This window comes from Doryrhamphus excisus, unplaced genomic scaffold, assembly GCF_037039965.1.
Source record: "Doryrhamphus excisus strain RoL-2023G ecotype Guam unplaced genomic scaffold, RoL_Dexc_Guam_v1.1 HiC_scaffold_24, whole genome shotgun sequence".
Lineage (NCBI taxonomy): Eukaryota > Metazoa > Chordata > Actinopteri > Syngnathiformes > Syngnathidae > Doryrhamphus > Doryrhamphus excisus.
In genome coordinates, this window is record NW_027621862.1 from 4,626,232 (window position 1) to 4,646,738 (window position 20,507).

Below are 20,507 nucleotides of genomic sequence, written 5' to 3' on the forward strand. Positions count from 1 at the left end.
TGAGGACTTAGATTATTAATAAATGAAATATAATAGAGAAACGAAACACTGATTGATCTTTGCAGGTTTTATTTGTTTCTCAAATACAGGAGAGTTAATGTACAGAAGGACAAAGAATATCATCAAGAACTGTACAATATTTACACATCTTTTCCCGTTTGTATGGAAAATTAGATTGTTTTCAAAATAAGTATGCACATACATCAAAATGATAAAAATGACATGACTATTTCCTCTTTAAATAATACCTATTTATACTCCTCCTTCCCGCTCTGGAAATTGACTTTTTTCTTTGCACCTGCAATGAGAGATGATTGAATTGAAGCACAACAATGTAAAGTTTCAAATACACTTCCCCCACTTTCTTTTTTCCTGTTCTTTTTTCTCCTTTTTATGACTATTTTACACCCACTGTATTTCATACATGATGTCAGTCTTGGTGTCCATTCTTAAGTAATAGAGGGGAAGACGGCTTGGATATGTGGGTCACGATTGTATACTGAACCTGTGGACGATAAAAAGTACGTATTTAAAATGTTAGGGCAGCAAACCAGCGCTTGTTAAGTTAAAAACCTCCTCATATAAATAATAAAAATGTGTTTATATATTATCACACGGCTGAGTCGTGCTGCCCTTTATGTAGCACAGAATGAGAAGAGAGAGAGAGACCATTTATTAACACATCTAATGGTAAGAGTCCATGTTCACGGTGCTCACCGCACGCTCCACTCGCACTTTAAAAAGCATTCTCGCCCTCTTCCAGTCTTTTTTTCCCAAAGCCAACAGCTGATGTTAGTCTTTTCAAAAAAATAATTTATGTAAAAACTAAGCAGTAATAGTTTCTCTCTGAGATATTGTCTGAATAACGAGATGTTAGTGGCGGCGCGGCTCCTCGTTTTCCCATCTCGACCGCCACCCGGTCAGAATCCTTGACCCCCCAAGTGACTCCTAATCCGGTGGAGTCCCACTCCTCACAAAGCAACACATTTCTTTAGTCACTGTTCAAGAAGGAAAACAAGAGGGCATTGTTCTGACATCCTTGAGTTCATCAAGGGCCTTGAAAACACATCCTCACGTCTTTGAGATATGAGGAAAGTTGGTTCGGGGGATGTTGAGGGCGGGGGCTGTACAGTGGGGTCCATTATTCTTTTCCTTTTCATATCCGACTTTAATTAATCCAATCCCTCCGGGCTGTTCTCTCAGGCTTTGGTGCTGAGCGTGAGCAGCTCGATGAAGGAGCCGAAGAGCGTGTCCAGCCAGCTCTGGTTGGCCATGCACTGCTGCACCACTTCCTCCTGGCCCGGGTCCTCAGCCGCCTGCTCGATGGTGTTGGTCTGTGGGAGAAGCCAAACAGAAAAAATGCTGCAACTCAAGCACGCCTGCAGGTTAGCGTGGCTCACGTCATCCGAGCTTACCTCTTTCTTACACTGTAGGAAGGTGTGGTATTTATAATGGTGGAGGGAGTGGTACAGACTGTAGATTCGATATGACTCAGATGACAGTTTAAGGTCCTAAAAAAAACAAAAACATGACAACAGTGAATCAGATTGAAATGATGCATGTGCTTGGAGTCATTTTGGCAATTTGAATCCAAATTAAACTCACTAGCAGCATTGCATAAATAACATAAAATAACCATATTCACTAACAACCTGTGCTGAGCATTGAGTTGGCTAAGTCAGCCATTCTTCCAGTATAAAGTACACAAAATTCACAACCATTCTTAATTCCTAAGGGTGCCAGATTCAGACCAAAAGCTCGTTTATCCATTATGCCCTGGCTGTGCAAAATAACACCTTCAAAAGGTGTGAAATATTCAAAAGTGATCATTTTAACTACAGCAAAGCATGCTGGGAAATGCATAATCTTTGCATAATCTTTCATTCATTCATTCATTTTCTACCGCTTATCCTCACGAGGGTTACGGGGGTGCTGGAGCCTATCCCAGCTGTCTTCGGGCGAGAGGCGGGGTACACCCTGGACTGGTGGCCAGCCAATCACAGGGCACAAATAGACAAACAACCATTCACACTCACATTCATACCTATGGACAATTTGGAGTCGCTAATTAACCTAGCATGTTTTTGGAATGTGAGAGGAAACCGGAGTACCCGGAGAAAACCCACGCATGCACGGGGAGAACATGCAAACTCCACACAGAGATGGCTGAGGGTGGAATTGAACTCAGGTGTCCTAGCTGTGATGTCTGTGCGCTTGCAATAAATGAATGTTTTAATAAATTTAATTGTGTTAATCTTATTTTTAATCTCCAACTTTACTCTTCCTGTATGACAGTTGGAAAACAACAGTTTGTTTGGTCTTTCTCAGCAATTTTTAGGTGCGATTAAAAAAGATTGAGATCAATTAATTACAGACCATGATTAATTAATTACACCCTGGACTGGTGGCCAGCCAATCACAGGGCACATATAGACAAACAACCATTCACACTCACATTCATACCTATGGACAATTTGGAGTGGCCAATTAACCTAGCATGTTTTTACAACCAGTCGTATATCTGCGGACAATGGGAAAGTAGAAATTTCAAGTAGGCATGAATGAACCAAAAAAAAATATCCATGTGGGTGGGGAGTACTATCTAGTCCCCTGTGCGATTGAGTTTGACAACCCTACCCAAGAGGATTAAGGCAGCGCAGGATAACAATGGTGCTCGCATTACCACATTAAATATTCACACCCAGGATAAAATTTGAACACGTTCCCTGTGAGTTTTACGCACTTATGTTGCCTGCTATTTAGACAATAACGGTTGAGTGTTGACTAATGTTCAGTGGCATCTACATGCTGTCCACAGATTATGAGTGGTGCTGTGTAATACATATAAAAAAGCAAGAGAGGCAGCGAGAAGTGTCCTTGATTCGTCAGTGAGTAATGCATGGAACTTAATGACGTGAATTCAGGCATATGCGGGTGTGCAATTTAATGATGATCTAAATTCAGATTGTTGGCCCTTGGCAGAGGTTTGTGCTCCTGAGTGCTTTTCTGTTGCTGCACAACATCAACAGATGATTGTTTTAGGAAGGAAAATACATTTCTGGGGATCACAATAGATGAAAATATGAGCTGGAAACCTCATATTACAAATATACAACATAAGGTGGCCAGAAATATTTCAATATTGAACAAAGCAAAATTTGTTCTCAATCAGAAATCACTCCACACTCTTTATTGCTCTCTGGTTCTACCATATCTTACTTATTGTGTGGAAATATGGGCTAATAACTATAAAAGCAATCTTCACTCGCTAAATGTACTGCAAAAAAGGCCAGTAAGGATAATTCATAATGCCGCCTACAGAGAACATACTAACTCCTTATTTCTAAAATCACAAATACTTCAACTTGCTGATATAGTTCATCTTCAAACAGCTAAAATAATGCATAAGGCTAAAAATAACCAATTAGCTAAAAATGTCATCCAATACTTCTCTACAAGAGAGGAGAAATATGATCTCAGGGAAGAAGTACATTTGAAACACTTCTATGCTAGGACTACGTTAAAAAGCCATAGCATTTCAGTATGTGGAATCAAACTATGGAATGGATTGAGTAAGACCCTCAAACAATGCACAACGATGAGCCCATTCAAGAAACAATACAAGCAGTTGATGTTTGCTAAATACAAGGATGAAGAGTCTTGAACCAGTCATGATGTGCTATATATATATCACTATATTGACACTTACTATGGTACCCATTATGGCATTGGATGCTCATATCACCTCCTACTTCGGTACAAGGTGCATTATAAAAAAAACAAAAAAACCTTAAACTAGATTAGGAAAGCAGGAAGTGAACAAATGTAACAGTTACCGATTGTAAAAGTACCAGATGGAGGGGTAGGATTTAATAAGCTTTGCTTCTTCCTACTCCTTTTGGACATGTGGAACTGTGAACTGATTATGTGATGCATTCAATTGTAATCTGATGCATGTTGAAATGAAATAAAACCATAACCATTTTAATATCCATAAGCATTTCAATATAGCGTCCTTGGGTGTCCCTTTAACATTTTACTTTCAAGACGTTATACGACAGCTGAAGACACACACCTGTGGTTTAGGCAGGCTTTTCTTGACTCTGTTGAGAGTCTTGCGGTTGTAGGCGTCGCCGCTAAGCCGCACCCTCACCACTCCCAAGTCCAAGGGGTCTACAATGATCTGGGGGTATGCATGCAGAACCTCCTGTGGAGAAAAAAAAAAAGACGATGCAGGAGATTACACAGGAGTGCGAGTGAACCACGTTCGTCAACGTGTTACATTGTTAAAAGACCTGAAGGTCAGTCCAGAGCAGGTTTTTACCTGATGCTGAGAGCTCATGCTGACTCTCCTCAACAACCTCCGCTTCTGTTCACTCAGGATGCTGTCGATCTTCCTCATGGGGGGGAGGTAAAGCTCATCTGGCAGCCAGTCAAGGTAGAGGAGGTGTCATTAGTCATCATCCGCGAGGCTGACACTCTACTCTTTAATAACGCGGGCCGACCTGTGGCGGCTGTGCTCTCGCTCGTCATTCTTTCAACTGATTGGATTAGGTCTCACACATGTTAGGAAATATTTCTAACAGCTCTCCGAGATGATGGCATTTTCGGGAATTTGTTTCTTTCGAATTCCATGGCGCTATCTATGAAGGTAGGATATTTGCTCCTGATCCCAATTAGGATTCTTCCACCTTCTTCTGCTCTCTCTAGTTAAATGAAATGAGTTCTCACCATCTGTGTCCTCCAAGGCTTGGATCATGTCGGGGTCCAGGGCTGTACTGACAAGCATTTCCACGTAGCTGCGGAACATTTCCCTCATGGCTCGATTGTTCACGCCCCCTTTCACAGGCACTAAGTAGAGGAAGAAATCAACTTAAGTCACCACAAGTAAATATTTTTAAATGTAAAAACTTACTTTCATTTTCACTAGCGGCTTCATCCGATGAGTCCGAGTCAGAAGAAGAGGGAGCTTCCTTCAGCCACTTCTTCCTCTTCTTAGGAGGTGGTTCCGCCTTCACCTTGGCTGCTTTGGATTTTGGTGGTCGCTCGGGTTTCTCCTTCCTCTCCAATGCTTTCCTCTCGTCCTTCGCTCTCCCGCGATCTGCTGTGCGTTTCTCCGCTTTCTCCTGAGACGGCTGCACCCGCTTGTCCTTGTCTTTATCCGCCTCACGCTCTTTCTCCTTGGCCTTGGCCACCGCAGCTGGGGACTCCTTTTTCTCCCGTTGTTCCTTCGCCGGCGGCGTGCTCGTTCTCGTTTTCTCCTTCAGCTCCTTATCCCGCTGGTTGGGGGGAGTCAATCTCTCCTCTTTTGGTGGTGCTTGGTTTGAGGGAGGGGAAGCCATTCTGGGGAAGGACTGGCGCCTGAAGCACGTTGAGAAATTGCATTCCAAGTCAACAACACAAACCGTATCATCAACACTGCCCTCTCTTCATTATTGCACGGTGTCCCAAATGACTGAAATCAGCAAAGTTCCTAACCCTCCTCTTGTGTTAGGGTCGGCACCGAACCGTTTTACATTTTTATGCATAAAAAGAATCACATAACATTTGTTTATTGCATGAAGGCTTTTTGACTTTGTCAGGAAACTTTTATTTCAAACAAAATAAAACCAAAAAAATAATTTTTACTACATTTTAAAATGGTCTGGTTGAAATTATGACCACTGTATTGTTAGGGTCGGTTTCGACCCGGTAATAATAATAATAATAATAATATGATTATAAAGCAATATTTTGAGCCAAAACTGAAATCATAAGTGTACAATTAGCCAACACAATGACAACCAGCTCCTCTTCTCATCATGGAAGCTTCAGGGGATTCTCATTTTCACCGCTTTTCCAGTATACCAGCAGAAAAACAATGTCCAGTTTACATGTGAGGTGAATTCACTCATTTGATTGGCTGATTTCACATTTACAATTTGGATCATGGAAAGAATGGCAAGAAGTACAGTGAACCAAGATCTGGACCTGTTCTGCTTTTTCATTTCACTTTATACTAAAGTTCTTTTTCTACCTTTTCTTGACATGAATATATATGGGTCAAAATTCACCCCAACACCATAGATGTTTCTTTAGTGATTAATACTAAAATGAGAAAATAAAAAAATCTAATTGATTTAAGAGATATGTTCTATATCCCTCAGTAATAGCCAGGTAACAAAGGAACCTTCAGTTTATTAATATGATTCTTTTGAGGTTGAAATGGAGGGGTATAGTGACAAAAAAAGGCCTACATGCCCACACCAAAAGTATTAAAACCAATATTTTCCTGGATGAGGAAGCCTAAGAAGGTAACCAAGACATGAGAAGCAAATTTGATGCTAACTTATTGTTTTTAGTGTATTTTATAGCTGATTTAATACACGGGTCAAAACCCACCCGGTAACATAAGAGATGATACCAGAAAGCTAACACAAGAGGAAGGTTAAGATGTACCTGAGAGCAGGAGTGGCTCGGCGCCACGGCCTTCGAGAGCAGACTCTGACATAGTCCTTCTTGTTGACGTTCTCCAAAAACTTGACATAGATGCGCTGGTAACGTCTTTTGGCATCACCAAAGTAGCCCAGATACTAAGAGAGACAAACAAAACCCTTACAGGATGTCCCACTCTGAAACAAAGATGATGTGCGTAGCTTCCTCACGTTGCTTGTGGCGCAGAACTGTCTTTGTCCGTCTTTGATCTCTGGGCTGAACTTCTGTAACAGAGCTTTCTGTACCCTCCAGATGGGTGGAGGCTCCCGGCCTGTCTGCAGAGCCAACTGTGTGCAAAAGAGTGTAGGCATCTGTCAGGGGTTGAGATCTCAAGAGATGATTTAAAAAAGGCACTTGGCTTTCTCCGCACAAATACCTTGAGTGTTCGAATGTCCTCCACCCGCACCACAAACTCATCCCTCTCTCTGAAGATGCCCTCCCCGCCGCTCTCGCTCTCATCCTCCTCACTCTCTCCAGCGATGGCTGCGTCCTCTTGCTTCTGAGCCAGGTGCAAGGAAGTGATCTTCGGCGGTGGTCGCTCTTCTTCGGGAGAGGCAGCAGACTCCGGGGAGGGTGTGGGAGACTCCTTCTGTGGAGAAGCTTGAGCAGGAGGAAGAGGAGGAGGGGAAGTCGCAGAAGGAGGAGGAGGGGGAGTTGCAGGTGGAGGGAGAGTAGCGGTGAGGGGAGGTGGATGAGTCGGAGATTTGGCAGCAAAGGGACTCGGCGGTTTGGAGTTTTCCCGTTGTTCCTCGGGTGGTGGTGGAGGAGGAGGAGGTGAGGGCAGTGAGAGAGGAGGAAGGGGGGAAGGAGAGGGAGATGAGGAGGAGGAGGAGGCAGGAGAGGGTGGGGCGGAGGGAGGTTCGGGGGTTGCCGCTGCGGGAGGAATCTCCGGGAGGGACACTGGAAGGAAAGAGATCAAGGCTGAGGACCACATGACAGATCAATAGAAAACAAGGCAAGCACCACAATGTATTTAAAAGCTAAATATTAATAGAAAAACACAGGCTGGCCGTTTTAATATATGAATATGATATGCCAACTGTTGGTGTAAATGTATGCAAAAACCTTGGGACAGTGCTGTAAATAAGACACGACATCTGCTGCTGTTGAAATATGAATAAAATACTAATTTTAACTACCCTGAAAAAACAAAAAATGACATTTGACCCACATGATGGATTAATTATGCAAACTGCATACAATTCTGAATGTAGAATTCCGCATATTGTGTGTGCATTAGCTAACACTCATCAAGTATTGGTGATTACGTAACTAGAGAGCGAGGAATGAGTTAAGCCTTACATTCAAGCTTCGGAGCGCCAATAGTCTCCAACTGAGGCTCGCTCTCCTCCATCATATCGCTCTGCTCATCCCCTCTGGTGCTCCTCTCTTCTTCTTCCTTGCTCTCATCCATGTTCTCTTCCTCAGACTGGAGGATGCCAGGTTCATCCGGCTGGAGTTGTGCATGGGGCGTATGCATAGCAGGCTGAGGGCTAAGGGTCGGGGGCTGCAATGTGGGTGTCAGAGGGGACTGAGAAGCCTGTAGCTGAGGCGGCGGAGAAGGAGCTAACGGCGGATGGATGTTAGCTGTCAGCTGAGGGGTGTCGTACAGGGCGGAGATGGCTGAGGAGATGCTTTTCTGGAGGTCCTGATTCTTTCCAACAGAGTCCTCCTCATCAGAGGAGAACGATGGCAAGGTCTCCAGGTTCCTCTTCAACTCATCCTCCAAGCGCTTAGGGCTGGGGCAGCTGCCCAGGGCCAGACCGCCGTTCCCTTCACTGTCCCCAAATGGTGGTGGTGGCGGGGGTGGAGGAGGTGCTGGAGATAATGGGCGCAGACCCCCTGATTTGCAAGGAGAGGTTTCACCGTTGTCAGGTTCCATTCCGGGGGAAATATCCAATCCTGGGGGTCTCTTCCCGGTCTTGAGGAAGTCTAAGAAAGAAGCGACTAAGCCAGCCTTGGATTCGGAATCCTTCTCATCACCCTGGAAGTGACACATGAACCAGATCGATTCGGCTTCAATAAGAAATATTTAAAAACAACAACACAGCATCATCATCATCATCATCATCCAGTAGCGCTTACCCTTTCCTCCAGACCGTCCCCATCTACTCCTTCATTCATCATCTGGCTTTTCTGCTTGTTTTTGTCCTGTGCCCTGGTGCTCTCAGTGCTGCATGGACCAGGACTGAGCCCAAGTGAGGGTGCTGAGCCCACTGAGCCATCAGACAAAGCGGGGTCTGTGCCGGACAGAGAGTCTGTCCTCAGCAAGGCATCAGAGGAGGACATGGGAATTGGCAACTTGATCTATAACAAATGGAAAAATTATATGAATTATTGTAGGCATATACTACATGTATGTGAAACAGATTCATTTAAATATGCAGTAAAGCTACTGACCTTCAGAGGTGGGATAGGTTCATGCTGTTGAGGTTGGTGATGGAGCTGCTGCTGATGGTGATGGTGATGCAGCTGCTCCTGCTCCTTCCCGCTCATTTCCATGTACATATCTTCTCTCCGACCTCCTCTTCCTCGGCTCCCGCGGCCCCTGCCCCTACCTCGCCCCTCCACACTGAATCCCCCTCCGCCGCCTACTGTTCCTGCAATTTCTCCCATCATTCCTCGAGGTGTGTAGGGCTCAGGCATGGGGCGGATGCGAGGCCTTCCTCTAGGCCGCGGAGGGCCCTCCCTCTTCGGCCTAGTAGGCTTCCGGCCTCTCTTCTTAGGGCCATCCTGAGGCAGCAGAGAGTGTGCGCCTATTGATGGGTAGCCAGACGAGTGGTAGAAGTCAATGTCGCCCATTAGGGGGCTGAGAGACCCACTGCCTCCTCCTTTCCTGCAGCTGGACACCAAGTCTGGAAGAAGGTCAGGAAGCCTGCGACTGTTCAACCTAATATCAGCTGGCTGGTCAGCTTTATCCTCATCATCTTCAAATTCATACTCTTGAGCGTAACTTTTCTTTGGCAGTGTGTTAGGGTCTCTGCGTTCTTTTAGGAGATGGAACGAACTTGACTTGAGGAGCTTTTTCGGACGAGATGAGCAGAAAATCGGAGACTGAAGGCCCCCAGAACCTGCTCCTGTGCTGGCTCCTCCAGGCCCAGATGACATCTTTGCACCAGGAGTGTTAGATCCAGCGCTATTAGGGCCCATACCCATAGGCGGGCCCTGGGACTGGATTAAACCCAGTTGTTCAGTGTTAACAGTGGAGGGCAGTTCATGGGTTTTAAGGGAGTCCAGATCCAGAGTCATTGTGTTGTTGCTAGGCTCTTCCAGGCTATGACAATACGGCTCATAACCTTGATCTCCATGATGACCCATCATATCATATCCAGCTCCACTACCACCCCCGGGTCCACCTCCACTCTGTCCAGCTTTCATGGACCCCATACCTTCCTGCACAGTGTGGCTTTCATTCATCTCCTCCTGACCCGGTCCTGCACCACCAGCACAGCTTGATTTGTAGTCCTCTGCACAAAACATGTCTTCCATGCCTGGGAAAAAGGAGCGGTCCTCATCTTGGAGAAGGGAGTCAGGGAAGCAGATGGATGTGAGAGGAACAAAGCGATTACTTTGTTGGTTCTGGTCTCCTTTCTCCACTGGGCTGACTGTGTCAAACTGGTGCTGTTCTGAGCGCTGCTGGTCTAGCTGGCTCTGCTGGGGGGTGAGTTGGGACGGGAGCGGCTGCTGCGGATCAGACTGCGACTGGGGATGGGCTGGGGCAGAGGGAGGGGGTATATGGTGAGGGTGCGGGGTCTGCTGCTGGGCGTGAGGGTGGTGCGGATGGCCTTGTTGGTGTTGAGAGTTGGGGTGCTGCTGTTGCTGCTGTGGGTGGTGCTGTGACAGGTGGTGCATGTGGGAAGGGGTGGGCATGCCGATTTCTGGCTCGGATAGGAACGAGTGGAGCTCTGAGGCCGAGTGTGGCGGCGGGTGATGGTGAGACGGGTGCTGCCTCTGCTGCTGCTCCTGCTGTTGTCTGTGACGCTCGCTACTTCCTGCGCTCCGTCCCCCACTACCGACGCCGCCGCGTCTATCCTCGGCAATGACGACGTCCGTGCTGGATGTTTGCGAAAGAGAGCGCTCCAGCATGTCTAACGAAGAAACCACTGAGCTTTGTTTAACCTGGCCCTGTTCGTGTTGATGTGAAGACGGTCCGTGGTTATAATGAGCGGCTGCCACCTCTAAAGCTTGTGACTGAAGTTGAAGTTGGAGCTGAGTCGTTTGGGACTGAGCCTGAGCTTGATGCTTATTTGAACCAAGTCGCCCACCGGCGCTCTCCATCACAGCTTGCTGTTGGCTAATGGAGTGCTGCTGTTGTTGGGGATGAGAGTCAATCTTGTGGTGCTGCTGATGCGAGTCCATCTTGTGGTGCTGCTGATGCTGAGAGTGGGAGTCCATTTTAGGGTGTTGCTGATGTGATGGGTGGGAGTCCATTTTATGGTGCTGTTGGTGTTGCCGGTGCGCGTCCATCTTGTGGTGTTGTTGTTGATGCTGTTGGTGCGTGTCCATCTTGTGGTGCTGTGGATGAGGCTCCAGTTTGTTGCGGGTTGTGTGAGACAGCACGGACTGGAGGAGGTGGGGCGGCTGGTGGGACTGATCCGTGGGGGAGTCCATAAGAGATGCACCGGTTTGAGGTTGGGAATGCTGCGGCTGGATTTCTGGCGTTTTCCGAGGGTAAGGGATTTCGGAACGCTCTTTCTTCTGTAGCTCCATCTGGGAGTGGGGTGGTATCTGCGAATGTGAAGACACATGTTGATTATGTGAGGAGTGTTGGGGAGCCAGGGAGTGTTGCGTGTAAGGATCCCCGCGGCCATAGTGGACAACTGAGCCGAGGTTGTCATGGTGAAGAAGGTGGGAGTGCACTTGTTCGCCACTGCCTCGGCCTCCGCTACTCCTGCTGCTCCCGACAGGCCTCTCATTCCTTTGCTGCTGTTGGTGATGATGTTGTTGTTGATGTTGCTGTTGTTTCTTCAACGACATCTCCAGCTGACCCTCCAGACCGGAGATCGATCCTGCAGAAGCTGCATTACCGACTCCAGCAGAGGATGTGGCGCTGTGGGTGCGTATGACACTCTGTGGGTGGTACCTTTCCTCCGAGGATTTTGCCATGTCGTAGCTGAGGCCTTTGCCTGCATCGGTTGTCGGTGGTGCAGACTGAGGCTGTGGCTGCGTTTGCTGGGATGTCTGTTGGGGCTGTTGTTGGGGGTGGTGATGAGAAGCCTGGGGAGCAGGACTCGCTTGCGCCTGCAGCAGGTGCTGAATCAAGAACTCATCGTCATCGTCTACTTCCTCTTGGGATCTCTGAGAACCAACTCCAAGCATTGAAGTGTCAGCCTTTGTTTTGGAGGAGGGGGGATGATAGGACTGAGGTTGGGAGCTGGGAGCTCTGGTGTCGGGGTAGCCCTGTGGGGAGCTTAGGAAGGTCGGGGAGAGGACGGACGAGATGTATTTATTAGAACCAGCACCTCCAGGAGATTGCGTGGGACATGCAGGCACTGGGGAGTGCAACCCTGGGCGGATGATGCCCGAGTTTCCAGATGGGGAGGGACTAGAGTCTGGAATATGATAAGACCCTCCACCACTACCTCCCCCACCTCTCTCACTGGTCATGCCATTCCCTGCTCCTCCACTTGACCCAGAGTTTCCACTCGCAGCACCACTGCTGCTTCCTGCCCCAGATGCCCCACTACCTGACGACCCACTGGACCTTAAAAGCGCTGGGGAATGGCCTGGGGCACCGTAGCCCAGTGATGGGCTTCCAGCTCCACCCAGAGAAGACGGAAGTGATCCGTAAGCAGAATCAGCTCCATATATGTCAGTGGAATATGACTGACTCCGCCCTCCTAAGCTTCCATAACCTTTTGCCCCAGTACTTGAGCTCAGGTCCTGGGCTTGTGGGGAACTGAAGCCTCCATAAGATTGAGCCAGGTGAGAAGTTGGGGGCTGATTTGGGGAGTATGACTGAGTCTGCTGTTGGGGTGGGGTTTGACCTGTAAGAGCGGAGGTGGGGGTCTTCACAGGGGGCACGGGAGAACCGTAGCCTGACAAGCAGGATTTGGGGAGTGACTGAGGTGTTGAGGTGGTGGTGGGAGGGGGCTGTTGCTGCTGAGGGGCCGGGGGAGGTGGAGCCGGTTGAGGGGGTGGCTGCTGTCTGGAGGGGGCTGCACTTGAACTGGAGGTGGGGATTGAGTTAGAAGGGTGGGCGCCAGGGGTGGCAGAAGAAGATGAGGACGATGAGGAAGTAGAGGATGCAGAAGGGGGTGTGAGAGGGGTTCTTGAGGATGATGCTGAACTGGCAGATGAGTAGCCACTGCTGGAGCTGCTTTTGGTGCCTTTCCCGTTAGAGGAAGAGGAGGAGGAGGTTGATGAAGAATACGGAGGCTGAATGATTGGCCGGTATTGCTCTGTACGAGAGGAGGCCTTGTGGTCAGATGAGGGGCTCTGGTCCCCCAGTGGGCTGCAAGACAGTCCAGCATGCCTGTGATGGGTGGCGATCTGTTGGTACCCCGCCCCTCCACAGCTGAGGTAGTGCTGCAAGGAGTGGGCAGCAGACGACGAGAGTTGCGGCTGTGCCGGCGTGGGCCGCTGGTAGTGCTTGATGACGCTGTCCTGTCTGGGCACTGCCCGCTCCTGAACCGAATTGGACTGGGACTGGGACTGAGCTTGGGACTGGGCTGAGGAGAATACTGAGGCGTTATACAGCTGAGAGGACTGATCCTGGAGCTGTGATGAAAGCAAGTTGAACTGGTGAGGCTGCAGGTGCCGGGCAGAGGATGCCTGAGCTGATGTGGCACCCGTAGGGTCTTGGCTGCCCCTGTAGGCAGCTGCTGCAGCCCCCTGTGAGGACAGGAGTCTATCAAAACCCAAACTAGACTGGGAAGGAGCCTTGATGTGCAGCAAGGGGTCATGTGGGGAGAGTAGACCATTGGATGTGGGACTAAATGTGGGCGTATCCTGGAGGGAAAGGGAGGCACCGGGGAAGGAGCGGCTGGAAAAGGATGCTGGGTGTTGATAGGCTGAGAGTGCGGAGGAGGAGGGGAAGGAGCCAGAGCCAGGAAGTGCTCCAGAAATGAATAATTCTGGAGGAGCAGGTGTGTGCATCGCTGTGCAGGGGGGGGGGGAGAAAAAACACAAATGAAAAATTACTCAAAATATCCATTTAGCCATCCACTAAATGAAAACAAGAATAATCTTTTGGAAATAAAAACAATTACCACAAACTACACAATTCTAGCAGAAAGATAATATAATCAACATGAGGTTCTTTCAATGTCATATTGACAGTAGGGCCCATTTGAAGTGAAGATGCAGCAAAGCCCCACCTGTCTGCCAGGACGGTGTGCGGAACTGGGAGAGTAGCGAGGAGGCGGAGGGAGGAGCCTGGGGACCTCGAGACTCCAGTGCTGAAATCAGATTCATGACAGAGGCGTCGGGGGCCGAGGGGCTGGCGTGGTGCAGGCCGGTGTCAAACAGCCCCGACAGACCTTTGAGAAAGAAACAAACCTGTTAGATGTGCCTTTTAGTATTACAGCTGCTGTATGTCACAGAGGGGGGGGGCGGCCTAGAGGGCACTCGCTTATAAATGTACTGCACCCACCCTATTCCTGCTTAGCAATGCCCACTGTGCTCATTAGCTAGTCATAATAATTACTACTGCTAACATCAGTTAACAATGACTGCATAGCCTTTTTAAAAGGACTTTAGACAAGTCCCATGAGTAAGGAGAAGAAGAATGAGCTTCAGTCATATGCAAAGAGATTGCAAGATATGATCAGTTCTTAATACTTACATAAGAATGTTACAGTTTTACAGATCTGATCCATTTTGCATCCTGATTATTATTACTAGTGGCTGACTTCTCTTATCAAACATATTTGTCAATAATTATATTATGTATATTGCAATAATAAATCATTTACATTGTAAATTAGCAAGATGCATATAGTCCCTTTAAAAACAATTCCAGTGCTATAATGCATAACTTATTGTTTGTCTTAAAAAACCAGGGGCTCTCCTGCGGCCTTAGCCCAAATCCAGTAATGCTATGCACATTTTTCAAGCGCACATCTCCAACAAGGACCTCCACGGCCACCCCACAATTCATTGGGGTGGGGGCCCTAATGTTGGTGACACGGGTAGGTATGACATTTTATCTCACCCAAACTCCGTCCAGCTGCTCCCCAAGCCCCGCCTTGGCCAGAGCTCCCAGGGTGGTGATTGGTGGCATAGCCCTGCAGAGGGTGTGGGGTGGCGTAGGCTTGGCGGTGAAGGAGTTCCGATTCAGGGTGGGATGATCTGGAACTCCCATAGACAAGACTAGGAGGAGGAGGAGGAGGAGCGTGTCATTAATTTCAGAACACATTAACATAGAAAACATAAAATGTGACCCAAAGACACATGGTGGCTTCCACCTGTAAAATCTAATTTCTCTATATTTACAATAATTGTAATAAATATCAATATCTGAAACTCAAGAGTGGATGCATATTTTGTTAACCATATATGTTATTCCTGGCTAGAACATGACATCCATCACATGAACATGCAGTGCTTGCAGCTCTCATGCATGACCCGCTGACCATTTGTGAACATGCTAGCAATTGTGCTTTGCTGCTGCCTCTTAGCACAGACAGCAAAGCAGACACAAGACAAGGCCCTCTATAGTTTGTGTGTGAGGGCTGCGTTTCGGCCAGGAAATAAATCAAGATATTCGTGCAGATTAGTGAACCGCAGCTCACTTGATTAATAGACGAGACGATGTATTCATTTGTCAGCTCCCATTGATTACGTTGATGTAGCTAACAGCTGGACGGCGCTGTGCGACGTATAAAACGCAGCCGATCACCTCGCAAACACCAGCAACTCTCATTGGAGCATATGTATCGTCCTGAAGGAGCACAATAGCTTTTGGAGGTGGGGATAGCGGGGTAAAAATGTGCTACAATCGGGTAGCTAGGTGATGCTAGCAGGCCGCAATTACCCTCCGTGCACTGCAAAGCTAGCTGGCATGCTAACGTGGAGGTACCACAGGTCCGGTGCACGGTGCTTGCTTTTTTATATATATATAAATATATAGATATATCTTCATTAACAATATCCTCGTCATGATTAGGATCAAATTAAGTTGCATATAGATATACGATACGAACAGGATGCGGTGTTATATGGCACGATTTCATTATGCAAATGAGCAAATCATCTCCAATCAGCCAATGCAGCAAGAAATGTGGACATTTTGACAGAAGCCGACCACATTCGTCCCCCCCCTTTTTTTGGTTTACAGTGAAGATGATTACAGCAATGCATCCTCTTGTTGATGTCTGTCAAGAGAGGAGGGGGGGCTGCCGTGGAGCTTTTGCAGCATTCTATCAATCCTATCAAAGCAATACATTTATTTATTTATCAGAGCATGTCCAGGCCTGCAAAAACCGGGGAGGGGGGGAAGCTATGGAGAGACACCCCCACCTCCTCCATCCACCATCTCCCATCCAAGCATCCACCTAAAAAAGCCACTGTCTGTCAATCACATTCATTTCAAAATCCCCCTCAACCTTTTTTCCTTTCTCCACCCCGCCCACCCCCACGACACGCACACACCGCGTCCATTGCTGTTGATAATGTTATTACTATGCAACTGTTTGGATGACAATGCATCCGTGGAGTGTGAAGCCAATGGCGACAATTTGTTTACCCGGTGACCCCCATGCATGCATGCACATTGTCTGGCTCCCCTTTGCGTTCTTACCTTGCTTTGGCCGATCTCTCGTAACTCCATCCTGCTCCAGCGCCCAAATCGCCGAACCCTGTTCCCGGGTAATTTCTATCCATCTATGTGGGGTACAACCGTGTGCGATGCGGGGAGTGAACGCGTCGTCGCGAGGGGAGGACAACCCAGTATTTCCCGTGTGCTCGGTTTCAGGCTATTTTCCCCAGTTTCATAAGCAAGTCCTCAGGAGTGGAAAACAGCATATTGAAAGAGAAATGGAGGGGAGGAGGAGAAAGCTGGATGAAAAAAGAGGGGGGTTTACAGGGTTATAATCCAAGCACCTCGATAAAACACACTCTTCCTCATGTTCCTCCTTTTTTATCATTCCCACGAAGGTAGTCCAAATCCAGTACGGTTCATGGTGAAGATGTCTCGGATTTGGCCGCCAATGCCTGAATTGCTGATAAACATTTGATTTTGAACGCGTCCCCTTTTTTCTCCTCTCCTCTCTTTTGGTGCCTCCTCCCCTTTCTTTAAGGCTAGTTTTGGCTACGCTGCTAGCGCCGAGAAAATATTGCAACGCACAGAGACGGTCAAGCGATTCTCCCAACACACACACGCATACGCACACACACACACACACACATATACATACATACATACACACCCCCGGCGGAGAAATCCCTAATTTACAAGTTTGTCCTTTGCATGTAAATAGCGAGCGCCATTACCACTGCTAACACCCCTCCTCCTCTTTTAGCATGCTAGCAGCAGATGCTAGCTGTCAGCAACGACGCATACAAATAAAAGTGCCTTTATTTCACTCGGTTTCCAGTGTTTAGGCCTTCTTATTGTATTCAAAGGAAACATTCACACACAAAGACCGCGACAAGACTGATAAAAATAATCCTAAAGAAAGCAGGCCGCGTTTTTTTGTCATATGTATCTTTACACATTTTCATCCAGAGACGCCATTTTTGAAGGCGGCTGTTCGTACTCCTCTCTTCGTAGGGTTTCTCTCCTCGGCTCGGCTCAGTGTCCGCGCTGACCTCCCTTAAGCTACCCCGGCTCCTCTGCTAACCAGCCCGGCGTGCTTTTCCACATTTCCCCCCACATTGTTAAGCTAAATAAACATACACGGAAACTCAGCAAGCCGTGACGTTGTTGTAATACCGCAAATGGGGAAAATCTGTGCTAATTCACAACTTAATGTTTGAAAACCACCCACAGCCAACATCACGCGTGTCTGTTTTATTCCACATAGTCACAGCTCCATTTTTACACATATCAAAGTGTACATATAACTCAAGAGTTCATGTGGTATTTCTTTTACAGTATGTAGACAGCCAGTGTCTGTCTAGAAGACTCCAATTGCAGTTCACATGTGGACCAAGTAGATGGCACACTGGAAAACCACGACAAAGGTATACAGTACTACTATACTACTATACTACTATACTACTATACTCGCTCACTGCTTATAATATTAGCAACATCTGCACCTGTACTAAGACCTAACGCAAGAGATGTATCATTTATATGCTTTTAGAAATGTAATAATGACCGTTTGTTTGTTTAACCGTGTGTTTATTATGGGGAGTGCTTTGTTGCGAAATAAGGACACCAAAATATTCTCAACAATGTCACCATACACCATATTTTGATTAATAATTTTCAATTGAGGGATGCTCCCATTGTAAAGGAAACATGATGACATGATATGTACATTGTTGCCATCTAGTGGTTCGAATTTGGGCAATGTAAAAATAGAAAATGCACAGAATATCACGATTTGTTGATTATTAGTATATATTATTTTTCTATTATAAATGGTAAACACGTGAGTTACTGTAAATGTGAACATAGATGTAAAATACCAGTATTTTACTGTCAACTCAGTTATGCAAGTGTAACCATATTATGTACCTTACTGTATTTTTTAAAATTGTTTGGCATTGTTTTTTTTTATGCAAAATATACTTGGTTTTGCCCACTTTGTGTTAACCCGCAAACTGGAGCAGAGGCGCATGAATTGCAAATTTCACTTCAATGTTTGTCAACATACATATGTTACAATCTCAGAAAAGCTCATACTCCATGGCAAAAAAAAATGAAGAATATGAACCGCCTCATTTACAATGTCACATTCAATGCTAATACATTGCTGTTGCTTAAACAAATGCTGCAAGTGTTAGCTTAGCATCCTAAACCAACAAAGCAACTGTAAAAAAAAGCCCTTATGGCAGCTCCCCTGTTGTGAGTATTATAGATGCAATGGAGGGCCTTTTGTGATGCACAATGGTCACCTCAAAAGGTCAGTTATCTGCATATTCAATAATAAAACTCCCCAAAACAAAGGAAGTATTCAAGTATTTCAAAAACATGTAATTAAGAATGCATAGTTACATAGTATAGATAAGAGAAAGACATACAAACATCAAGACACAACCCAATATGTTGAGTATTTCCGCCTTGGAGCTAATATGCTACATGACACTCCCTCCCTTACCCTTCCTCACCCCTCCATGCTTGCCTGTCCCCTTCATGTTGGATCCACACTTGTTTGCAAACTCTTACAGGACCACACCTCCCGACAGAAACTGCAGCTGTTCTGTCAACATGCCAGACTGTGATGAAGCCCTGCCGGCACCCTGCCAGCTTATCAAAGACAATGTTGGCAAGTGGTGAGTATCATTGAAAAGGCATTTGTTTGATTGCATGTACTTTAATATGTATTTCTATAACTTCAGTTTCCACTCCTAAGTGACAAATTTGTTATATTAAAGAATATACTGACTACAGTTGTAGTAGACTTGGATACTTTGAGACACTTGTTTACGCTGGACTGTTATATAACAAAAATATCTTGAGAAGCATTAAAGGTTTAAAATAGCCTGACCTGTGCTACACATTGAAAGGCCACAGGTTCATGTTTCATACGCATAAAAAAACAGCAGACATTTGTTGCATGTACACATGCTGAGGTGATTAGTACTGTACAGGTTACCCTATACTCACGTGCACTGTAAAGGCATCCCGTTTAAACATAACTGCACTATTGTCATAATAATTTACACAGTATCAGTTTAGAGGTAATCCTAACGCTAAATGACCACGTGTTTGTTCAATGAATACGTTCATATCTATAGTGACGCATAGATAATGGTAAGGTGTGATGATCTGGATTTGTGTTTTAGTATCAGAGAGAAGGGCGTAAAGGAGTGCAGAGACCTCATAGACGCCTTCCAGACCTGCGCAAAGACCCTGTCTGAAGGATCATGACACATTCAGCAACATCAGCAATATATAGAATATGTAAGTTCACATTATGGCCAGTTTAAATGCAAACTGGAAAATTATAATTAGAAAGTGAAACACATTCTATCAGTGTACATCAGTGTATGTACATGGAAAAAATTTATTTTTATTTTGTGCATTATTAATATTAGATGTGTTTTATAGACCCTACTCAACTGTGCTTACCATCCCAGGACTGTCACTGGACTGAACCATCTGGCTAAACTTGCTAAAACATCTTCATTTTCAATTGAGAGGTGTGAAAAAATAATATAGTTGGATGATAAATGTATTTTGGGAAGAATTATGTGCTTTACCAAGTTGTATTATTCTAAAATCTAAATATATAAGTACACACAAGGTCACATGGTTCCATGGGGTTAATGCATAAGCTATCATAAAGCGTTGTATCGCTGGAGAAAATAGTCTTCCATTTCTATTTTATCATAAGCACAAATGTGAGAGAAATTGTACTGGCTGCATGCAAGAGAATCACCCAGCTTGGCATAGTTGAAGCTAGGCTTTGGGGAATTATCCACCCACGCAAAACATTTCAGATTGAGATCTTAGGAAGCTTTTCACTTTGCAGATGATTCATCAAATGTTTTGTTTTGGTTTTTTTTTTACCACAAAACCTCTATGGCTTTGGGATTGTTTCACTCTACATGTATGTAATTGATTCTCTCAGTTGTATTGTAATACCATGTGATATATGCTTTGCTGATGTAACAATAATGATAAAGCCCAGAAGAGGACAATATTAAAATAAAATGAAGCCACGCAAGAGTGGTGGTGCTAAATTAGTGTAAGGAAAGTAAAAGTGCTACATAGTCATGTACTACATATGTACTAATAATAAATAATAATAAGCCCATAATGCCTGAAACGATAAAGTTAGCATACTACCATTTATTTGAAATGGTGCATCACATGAGAACTCTGGCAATGGGGCCTGTTTACGGCCTGGATGCAGGAAGGAGGAGGGGCGGGGCCTGGGAGGAGGCGAGACGTGAGGATGGAGAAGGACCCGGAT

General features: G+C 46.1%; 1 protein-coding gene and 1 long non-coding RNA gene across 2 annotated transcripts; one reads left to right on the forward strand and one right to left on the reverse strand.

The window, feature by feature from the left end:
• Positions 1–52: 52 nt before the first annotated feature.
• prr12a (proline rich 12a) lies at positions 53–17,188 on the reverse strand. Its single transcript, XM_058062732.2, has 15 exons — positions 16,217–17,188; positions 14,630–14,787; positions 13,794–13,955; positions 8,875–13,574; positions 8,560–8,781; positions 7,777–8,458; positions 6,851–7,374; positions 6,645–6,761; positions 6,439–6,572; positions 4,916–5,361; positions 4,732–4,851; positions 4,325–4,422; positions 4,076–4,207; positions 1,416–1,511; positions 53–1,334 (listed from the first exon to the last, which is right to left on the reverse strand). Exons 1-15 carry the CDS (start codon positions 16,297–16,299, stop codon positions 1,200–1,202), a joined length of 7,809 nt encoding a protein of 2,602 aa, XP_057918715.2. The 5' UTR covers positions 16,300–17,188; the 3' UTR covers positions 53–1,199.
• LOC131110060 (uncharacterized) lies at positions 16,758–20,295 on the forward strand. The gene is made up of 5 exons (XR_013625733.1): positions 16,758–16,769; positions 17,513–17,601; positions 18,757–18,861; positions 19,375–19,492; positions 19,640–20,295. It is a non-coding gene; the product is annotated as an uncharacterized LOC131110060 (long non-coding RNA).
• Positions 20,296–20,507: the final 212 nt, after the last annotated feature.